Source organism: Patella vulgata, chromosome 8, assembly GCF_932274485.2.
Source record: "Patella vulgata chromosome 8, xgPatVulg1.2, whole genome shotgun sequence".
Classification (NCBI taxonomy): Eukaryota; Metazoa; Mollusca; class Gastropoda; family Patellidae; genus Patella; species Patella vulgata.
In genome coordinates, this window is record NC_065886.2 from 19,416,125 (window position 1) to 19,427,139 (window position 11,015).

The window sequence follows — 11,015 nt, forward strand, 5'->3', positions numbered from 1 at the left end:
CGAGTGTGGGTCGATAGGCAGATATTTTCTTTGGGAAGATATATCTGAAGAAATAAACTACACCGATTTAACATACATAAAAATTTTACTAAGAAAGCAAAATTATCTGATAGCATTAATCAATATATATAGTTGTGACAGAGTTAAGATTTATTTTAATCTATTTGTATAATATATGCTATTTTATTGTATAGTGTTCTTTTTGCACAGTGTCCTTTTATGCATGTTTTAACACAGTGAGCACATTTAACCTTACACACCAAGTATTGCTATAACATCTTTATCACCCTTGTCTGTCTCTATAGTTTTCTTGTGGACTGGTGAGTAGTGTTCAACTCACCATGTGCATGTTCTCTCTTATCTGAACATTCATTGGTCACCTGACTATTTTGACATTCTTACTTTAGATTTTGTTGGAGAAAGATCACCTTCTGATTTTCTCCAGGTATCTACTAGTTAGTTAGTTTTGGCGGGATTTTGGTATTTCATCAATATTCCAATTTCTATAATTAGCTTTAGTTTGATATAGTATAGTGTTTAATAAGGTTACAGATGAATTAAATAGGAATTACAGATTCAACAGCAGGTATGTGTAATGTTTAAGTTAATAATTGTTTTAAATTAGGTACCAATATATTTTAACCAGTAATAGTAATAGTAGTTTATAGATTGGCAGCCATCTTGAATTTTAGTAAAAGTAATATTTAAATGTTTCATTTAAATTAAATATCTTGAAGTTACAAAGTATCCTGGGTTAGTACGTTATCCTATATTACCATTGAAGTCTTTCACTTCAATATTATTTACCATTCACATATTTATAGATGTGTATAACTTTACAGGTTTATTGGAAGTGCTTGCCACCATCTTTTGGCTTCCATGTGGTTGGAAAACCCCTTTATAGGGTAAGCACCTAGCCAGTCAATTATATTAGTAATTAAGTTATATAATATATATATATTATAAGTTAGTAATTAATATATATATATTTTAAGTATTATTTCAAATCATTCATTATTATATTATAAATTAGATCTATGGAGTCGTATAATATTATGTATAGTTGTTTATCTGTGATATTTGTGATTGTAATGTTTTAATGAATTGGTGTAAATGTTATGTTTTATTTATAGTACGTATTTATGTATTTCAGGGTTTTTATTGTGGTTATTATTAATAAACCGATTTATGCGAGAACCTGAACCCTTGTGTCTTTTTCTTAATCCGGAAATTGCACCCTACAACATAGTTAACATACCTTATATACGCAAAGCATGTTCTGCGGTATTTTTTAAATGGAATTATACAAAAATAATAAACAACGTTTTATATATAGATACCATTAAATTTCTGAAAGATATGCATGCTAATATGTCTGAAGAGAGGCATTAAGACACAATCAATAGGCTTTTAGCAGATGAAAACTTGAAATTCGCTATTTTAAAATGAATTTTTGTGGAAAATATGATTTTTTTTAGTCTGTACTCAGATACCGTTCTTTTGTCATTTAAAAAGTTAAAAAAAAATCATCAATGTTTCCCATATCACACACAGAGATAGGGTTGAAAAGCTTTTTGATGTATGTAGCTACTATATCCATATGAGCATCATCACTCTCACCAAATTTAAATTAAAGTTACCATGTCCCAAATCAAACTGCTTGGTCTAATCAAAATATGTTCATAATCAAATTATATATCTCTGCTTATTTTAAGCAAAAAATGTTCATGATCAAATGGAGCCAAAGCATTCACCTATATACTGAACAACAGCACCAAGTTTGAATATTCCACCTCCATCATTAGAAGCAGAGTAATTGACAGACAGGCAAGAGGGTTGGTGTCTGGGATAATAATCTCTAATAGGGGTGAATATGTTGCAATCCTAATTTTTGCACCATATCCTCTCGGATTTTGAATTTCATCACTTTACCAGAAACAGTCAATGGATAGTGGTCAACAAATTCAACATATTTTGGAACTTTGAATCTAGCCAGCTGAAAAAAAAAACAAATGTATAAAGGAAAATATAAGTAAAGGAAAACTAATTAAAATGGATACAACATCATAAGAGATTTTTAATTTTATTGCTAGCTCTTACCACACATTTTCCCATCTGTAACGGATCTCAAGATTGTCAAGATTTAATTGCCATTTTTCAGTCTATCATAGGACATTCAACATAACCTGATGTCAGAAACACGACTGTAGACATAAGTATAAGGGCCATTGCAAAACATAATACAATACCTGTTGTCGACAATACTGAATAATTTCATCAGCGGTTGAAGTAACTCCTGATTTTAATTCTATACAAGCACAAATTTCCTCTCCTAGTCGTTTATCAGGTACACCAACCACCTGTATAATAGACGTTAATAAATATTTCTTGATAAAACAGAAATAACCAAGACAATAAACCGGTGACAAAGCTTTTAAGCAACGTGAACTGCCGTCCATTGAGAATTCTAAATGCAGAAATAGTAAAAAATACCTTGCACAACACCCATAACTATTTGTGTGGTCATTGCTGTTATAGTTAGCTAGATTACGGATCTTTGGATCTTGTAAGTGCTTTTCTTGGAGCTCCATTTTCTAATCCTGCAATATGCTGGACCTGGCCGCTCAATCATGAACGTCTGCATATCTCCCTGCTGCCCCAGATAGTTGTATTTATGGTGGCTGATTGGTATCATGTCGTGATCTCGTGGTGTCGCCCTTCATAAGGCGACAACCCGACAACCCGACATCACAACATCACAACCCGACACGACAACCCGACATCACGACATTTGTAACCCGACACTATGACATTTTCACCCGACACCACGACATTAAGAATGTCGTCATGTCGCGTAAAAATGTCGTATTGTCGCGTAAAAATGTCGTAATATCGTGATGTCGGGTTGTCGTGGTGTCGTGATGTCGGGGTGTCGTGATGTCGGGTTGTCGACTTTATTTATCAATGTTGAAGCGGCCATGAATAATAGAGAGCTGTCCCTTTCCGAGATCATGTCAGCCCTCACTATCTCATCCTTCACTAAGAATGCCTTTATCTCTTTTAAAGTATGTAAATGAAATGGGGTTTAACGTCCTACTGTTCTGCTCCTAACCTGGGCTAATGAAGACGGGCATACGCCATACAGTGTGCTATGAGGGAAATTTTCCCCCAGCAGCGGCGCTACGGCCTACTCTTATATCGAATTCCAACTGCCAAGGGATCTTTTACGTGCACGCCAATGTGTACACGAGACCTCGGTTTTTCGTCCCATCCGAACGACTAGACAGCTGTCCTTGACTAAAGTATCTAATTGTGAATGTGCCAGAAAATAATAAGTAGATTTAAAGAGTCATAGAAACCTACTTTCCGGTGATGTAAGAGAGAGAGAGAGAGAGAGAGAGGGGGGTGTAACGTCCACTCGACACAAACTAGGTCATTTCGGGACCAACCTATGGTTTAATATGCGCGAAGGGGTCTTTAGCAGTGGGAGGAAACCGGAGGACCCGGAGGAAACCCACGAGATTGGACAGGCGACCCTACTCCTTGTCACGTACAACCGGGGAATAGAAACCACGCCAATTGACTCAATGACAGACTTTATGATACAGCGCGCACATATGCTAACCATTCAGCCCCCCCCCCCCCCGATGTATATCACTGGAATTTCGTATTAGGACACGTATGTTGACATTAAACACTCGCCCCACCCCACCACTCTCTTTAATTCAGCCAGTGAAGGCTACCAAACTTGTATCAATTTTAATTTTAAAAAAAAAGTATATATGCATTCCGCCGAAAATATAATAAATACTTTTCAAGAGAGGATTAACTTTACTTTTCAGTATAGATATACGAAATTTTGGATTAAGCCCGCATTTTTATTTCAAATAAACCCCCCCCCCCCCCTCCCTTTCACTTTTCAAGGGAAGTAAATATAAATGTGCCAGAAAATTATTTATATATTTGAAAAGAACAGTGAACGTGCTTTCTACTGATATGTAGATTCTTAATTTGGTAGTGAGAGCCAGCTTGATTCGCAGTTAGTGCATGAAGGGTAAGTACTGTATTCTTAGTGAAGGATGAGATAGTGAGGGCTGACTTGATCTCGTGGCCGCTTCAACATTGATAAATAAAGTCGACAACCCGACATCACGACACCCCGACATCACGACATTTTTACGCGACAATACGACATTTTTACGCGACATTACGACATTCTTAATGTCGTGGTGTCGGGTGAAAATGTCGTAGTGTCGGGTTAAAAATGTCGTGATGTCGGGTGGTGTCGGGTTATAATGTCGTGATGTCGGGTTGTCGGGTTGTCGCCTTATGAAGGGCGACACTACGACATCACGACATGATACCAATCAGCCACCATAGTATTAGACAGCTTGTACTTGGATGATTTATAAGTCCAAACTATTTGTAGAAGGTTTATCCCACAGTAGTCACTGGTCCATATTTGAAATTGGCTACAGCCAAATAAATTAATATCTAACTAAAGAGATAACCTGGTTTAAATACAAATATACTCACTTGAACATTTTTAACTTTAGGATGTTGATAAAGAATTTGTTCTATTTCTGTAGGGTAGACATTTTCACCACCTCTTATAATCACATCTTTAATTCTACCCACTATTTTACAATAACCTTCGTCATCTATTACTGCTATATCTCTACAAATATTATATACATGTCAATTATGTTAGACCAATCAATCATTTATTTGTTAATTTAAATTAGCAGTATTAGCATTACTTGCCGGATTCGTTATTTCACGATAATAAAAAAAAACAGCGGCTGCCAGGTAGGATACGCGCACAAATTGCAAGAGATGGATAGAGAACAAGCTAAAAACAAAAACGATTTTTTGTACAATCAGGGAACATAATCCAGAAAGTTATGGTCTGAAATGCGCAAATATCAAAGGGATGAGATTTTGGGAATATAAAGCTTTTTTTTAAGTTTCATCAAAATCGGATAAAAATTGTGACCTCTAGAGGGTCCATAACCTTTGTATTACATACTTATACACAATTTGCGTACAAAGAGCAGCCATTTTGTCGGGCAGTTTCATTTCGATGTTCCCGAAATTCGAATTCTATCCACGTTATGGTGGAATGGTGATATGTTTAAACGGTTTTTAAAATCGGATAAAAATTGTGACCTCTATAGGGACCACAGGCCCAAACGCGATTTTTCGTACAATCAAGGGCCATAATTCAGGAAGTACATTCGATATGCGCGAATATCGAAAGGAACCAAAATCTTTGTGATAAAAACATTTATTTAAAGTTTCATCCAAATCGGATAAAAACTGTGGCCTCTAGAGGGCCAAAAACCTTGATATACCATATTTTTACACTATTTGCGTACAAGGGGCGGCCATTATGTCCGTCAGTTTTAGTCCGATTTTCTCGAAATTCGATATGCGCGAATATCGAAAGGAACCAATATGGTTGGGTTATAAACATGCATTTCAAGTTTAATCAAAATCGGATCAAAACTGTGACCTCTAGGAGGTCCGCAACCTTGATATACCAGATGTTTACACTATTTGCGTACAAGGGGCGGCCATTTCGTCCGTCAGTTTTGGTGCGATTTTCACGAGATTCGAACTCAACCATCATTTGGGTGTAACAGTGATATAATAAAACGATTTTGTAAATCGGATAAAAATTGTGACCTCTTTTTCGTACAATCAGGGGCCATAATTCAGGAAGTTACGATCCGATATGCGCGAATATCGAAAGGAACGAAGATCCTTGGGTTATAAGCATGCATTTCAAGTTTCATCAAAATCGGATCAAACTTGTGACCTTTAGAGTGTCCTCAAGCTAAAACGTGAGTTTTCGTACAATCAGGGGCCATAATCCATGAAGATGTGGTCTGATACATGCCAATATCGAAAGGAATCGAGAGCTGTGGGAGATAGAACCTATACTTCAAGTTTCGTCAAAATCGGATAAAAATTGTGACCTGTAGAGTGTCCACAAACAAATTGTCGTCGGACGGACGGACGGACGTCCGGACGGACAGGGGCGACGACAATATACGTCCACATGCCGCTATTTTTTTTATGTGTCCCAAGGGGTGCCATTGGCAAAAAAGGTTGGGAACCACTGCATTGTATTAAGGGGAAATAATTCTCATGACACTTTTAATAATATCAATACCGCTAAGGAATACAATGTTATTTTGGTTGTGCTTTACTGAATTATGTTCTATAAATTTAATGTACCATAATTTTAACATGTCCATGTTTTTTTTTACAGAATTCCTACCAACGAAATTTAAATATATGTAAACCACTAAACCAAAATAATTGTTTTTTCAAACTTGGTCGCTAACATGCTGTTCAAGATCCCCTTTACTAATATCAAATTTTTCTAGACCCTATAACACTTGGTAATTTTAAAAAGTGGTTTCTTACTCTCCACTGAGGCAATCTTACATGAAATAGCCCTTATTAGGGTGGCCGAATGGTTAAGCGCGTGCGCGTTGTATCATAAGGTCTGTCATTGAGTCAACGGACGTGGTGCCGATTCACCGGTTGTACGTGACAAGGAGTAGGGTCGCCTGTCCAACCTCGTAGGTTCTCTCCGGGTCCTCCGGTTTCCTCCCACTGCTAAAGTCGTTAAACTCTCCCTCTGCCCTCACAATGTGTTTAGTGCAACTGGGTGCAACTGAATGAAATAGGTGATATATAAGCGGTCTTGCAATCTGATTCGACAGTGGACAAAAGCCAGTTGCTGTTAGTAGCATATGTTCTACTTCCCTGCGATTGGTTGCAAAGACATAAGCAGTTTTGCAACTGACTGCAACTAATTTTAAGGAAATGTTAGGCATTCTTTTATTTCGTATGTTTCCTAGCCTCTCCATTATGCCGTTTGTGTACATAAAAATGTCCGACGACATTATCGAAGAGCGTTTGGACAACACAAGTGTATTTTTATTAAAGAAAGGGTAATACCAGTCTTTCTTCATAACTTTAGACAGCCCTCGAAGATGCCAGTTGCAAATAGTTGCATGTACTAGCAACGAAACGTCGCAGGCCACATAAGCGCCATTTCCAGTTTTAGACAATTGCATCACATCGCAAGGTCGATATATGCATGTTTTTTTTACCCTGTACGAAACCAGCGAGATTGAGAAATAACTTCAGCTGTTTTATCAGGATCTCCCCAATAACATAACATTGTTGTATAACCTCTAGTACATAGTTCACCAGATACACCTGTTCTAACAATATCACCATTTTCATTGATAACTTTAGCCTAAAATAAAACAAAATAGGACACTTCAAAACTGAGCAATCGTTTGAATTCTTATAGCCTGGATTTTAGGCCACATTTAATTCTATGTTTTTGCCTGTAAGACTTCAGAAGAATATTTTCACATTTTGTCTGTTAAGGGCCCGTGTCAAGGTTGCTCGTTAGTGAATATTGAGTGACCTAATTTAGCTATTCAAATTAATAATTAGACACAATCTGATTAAAATTAGATTACAATTCGATTTATTTATGTTTTCATATTTTTACACCACATTGTAACCTAACCAACTTTCTGCCAGAAAAAGTAACATATATATAGACAATTGTGCCATTTTCCAAATGTTTATAATACCTAAGGGTCATTCTTATCTTTATCATAGTTCACCACAATACCAAAATGTTCGTGTGATCTGAAAGCTGACTTAAAAAATATATGATGCTACGATGTTCGAATAATATCATTGTTTTGTCTAATTACCTCAACATGGCTGCCAAGTAATCCAACAGTTGATACTCTCTTCTCTATTGGGCTATCTCGATAAGAACTAAAAGTAACAGGACTTGTTTCAGTTAAACCATAGCCAACCTAAAATTAAATATGTCCATAAATTTCATGGGGTAGGATTCGATTTAACATTGGATAGCGTAAATGGAAACAGAGCTTTCAGATTTTATAAATGGCACTGTTTTAAAAATATCTAAGACCCAATATTACTTTTGGAAAATGAGGTTCTTCGGAAAACCAATCATGATGCTAGAAATGCCACATAACAATAACATGGTACATACATATGAATTTGGGGATAAGAGGGGAGCTAGTCTAACTTTTAATTTTTACTATCTCTTAATATATTTAATATTACATTTAGTTAAGAATAAAATGACTTTATATATATGTAATTAATGTAAGCATTATTTATAACTAAATTTTTATATTTTAGGGATGAAAAGATGATGTTGATAATTGGGGTTTAACGTCTGCCTCGACCTAGGTTGATATCACAGGTTCTTAAGAGTCTAAATCCATCATTGGCCGGCCGTACAGTACTCACAATGACTTCTGTCATATTCATCTTTGTGATGACATCTTTCATGACCTCTATAGGGCAAGGAGAACCACCCATTAAACCAGTATATAAGGTAGATAAGTTATAGTTGTTCAAGTCAGGATGATTCAGCATATCTATAAACATAGTAGGCACTCCATATAATGATGTACATCTACAATAAATAACAAGATAAGATATATAATATATAACACGACCATTACATATCTATAAACATAGTGGGTCCTCCATATAATTATGTACATCTAAAAAAACAAAAAACACTCTTGTTCAAATTAATTGCATATCATTGAAATATCATTCGGTAAAGTCTCAGCGTGAAATCACACTGATTGTGCGTGAACACCGATCAACCGTATGATGGATTATCAAGCGAGACAAGGCAAGGTGTAAGTCAAGCCTCTAACAGAACTGACTTGGTGGTACAGTTGATTGGTTGACGCTTACAATTTGTGAAATTTCATCCTGTAACTTGTTCAAATGATGTTTCAAAGTAATTATAACATGGTGCTTTCTCGTTGTGACGATCATGACGCATGGCGACCATATGAACAAGAGACCATAGGTTTGGTGGCGCAAATATACAGCAATAATCAATAGAAATTGATTGCATCACCCAGTTGTGAAGCTGCACATTCACACTTCAGCATATTTATTAATCAACTCCTTTGAATCAGAATAATCGTATGTACATTGCTGAGGACATTTAAACTAATTCCCAAACTGTAATCGGACCAGCTAAAATTCAGTGAAAAACATGGGTGATGCAATTAATTCAGTTGCTGTTAATACCCCAACCACAAACTCTTATTAAAATTCTTTTCTTTTCAACCAGATATTTTTGACGGCAACTAAATATCTATAAAAATAGGTTGCCAGGAAACAAAACATACCGCCACAGGCCCGAGTAGTCCACAAAAGTTTTCGCATATTCCTTTGTGGGTAATGGGAGCAAATCAAAATTGTTAAACACTGACCAACAGTATTGGAAATAGTTAACATTTGATAGCCTGTAGTACTTCTGAATGTTAACATTTATTATACAAGAGCTTTGACTGTAAATTGTGTGGCGGCAGGTAACGACAATATACGTCAATATTATACTTTGTGTATAAAAAATGTTACATCTACTGTATTGAAGGCGTCGAGTAATTCTTACACTAAACCAACGAAATGATTTATGGTTCCCATTTTATAGTAACTCATGTCAACGTGTTTATCATACTTTTCATCTTGTACAGCTTGTAGAGTTAAATCTGGTTTAAAACTGGCTGCAGGAAAAACAACACAAGCGCCATGCATACATAGTGATAAACTGCCTAATACCATGCCAAAACAATGATATAGTGGAACAGGACAACATATTCGGGATTCCTTAAAAATAGAACATTGATTTCTGCGTACCCAGTTGCATATAATAATATTCCTGGTGGAATATTGACTAAATTGGTAAAACAAAATCAATGAAAATAACAGAGACAATGAATAAAAAGCTGGGAATGATTCAATTTTCAGCAAAACACAGCAATAGGAAAATATATCAGAATACAAGAAAACTTTGTAAAGTCTACAACCTGCATATAATAAATATGAAAATTAAATAAATCTCACTCAAACAATGATAACACATCAAGTCAAATAAACACTTTTAGATCTAACTTCTTTAAAATATAGAGTAAATACACCGTTATGTAACAATACTTACCCTTTGATGATAATCTAATCTTACACCTACAGTATGAGAATTATTGGTAATATTATGATGAGAAAGTGTTACTCCTTTTGGTGAACCAGTAGTTCCCTGAAATAAACCATTCAAAACTTTATTTTCATAATATTAATGGGGTTTTTTTTTTGCAAAAATAAATTTGCAGGACCTTTTTAAATACAGATTAATTACTGCACAATCTGTGCCTATATATAGTAATTCTTCTAGTCAATGGATAATTGTTTTTTGTATTTTGTGCCAAAGACTGGAGTAGAAATAAGATGATTGCGAGATTTTCCCACCATTGTTAACATCCTCCATCCACTACCTAACGATGTGATCTAACATTTCATGCAATTAATAAGATTTGTAACATTAACGGAGCTAAGTCTCTAACTCAATATTTTCCATAATATTTGAAATTACAAAAAAACGAATTAGAATTCAATTTCAATTAATATTGATCTTGCCGTGAAAATATAGGATCCTAATATCCAATATTTAAGACACAAATGTGGAAGTAATTAGTAGAGCCTGATTCACAAACGACAAAATAATAATCATAAAAAACGTGTAGAATGCACTAAGCAGGTGTAAACGACTGTCGTTCAATTTGAACTGTTCACGCATTTCACCGAACATAATTGATTAGAAATTACATTTTTTTCTGAAAATTGAATATAAAACACTTTACATACATTCATATTACATTAATATGTCCTTTTTGAACCATATGTCTATTTCAAGGTTCCAAAATATAGAGCTATACGCCCTTTAAGAGACACTATTATAATTTTTTTACAATTTAGATCAGTCTGGGTGGTAAAACCCACCACTTACAGTCGTACAATCATATGGTTAAGTGGGATATGAAAACAAAACAAAGTCGTCATAAATTATAAATTTCATTTTTATTATTCATTTTCAGCTTTTGAATGGATAAGAATGCTTACTGATGTAAACT

General features: G+C 35.2%; 1 protein-coding gene across 1 annotated transcript; it reads right to left on the reverse strand.

Moving 5' to 3' along the window:
* Positions 1-66: 66 nt before the first annotated feature.
* Positions 67-9,898, reverse strand: LOC130014137 (medium-chain acyl-CoA ligase ACSF2, mitochondrial-like). Its single transcript, XM_056103074.1, has 7 exons — positions 9,569-9,898; positions 8,329-8,497; positions 7,755-7,862; positions 7,131-7,279; positions 4,537-4,678; positions 2,250-2,360; positions 67-1,996 (listed from the first exon to the last, which is right to left on the reverse strand). Exons 1-7 carry the CDS (start codon positions 9,670-9,672, stop codon positions 1,859-1,861), a joined length of 921 nt encoding a protein of 306 aa, XP_055959049.1. The 5' UTR covers positions 9,673-9,898; the 3' UTR covers positions 67-1,858.
* Positions 9,899-11,015: the final 1,117 nt, after the last annotated feature.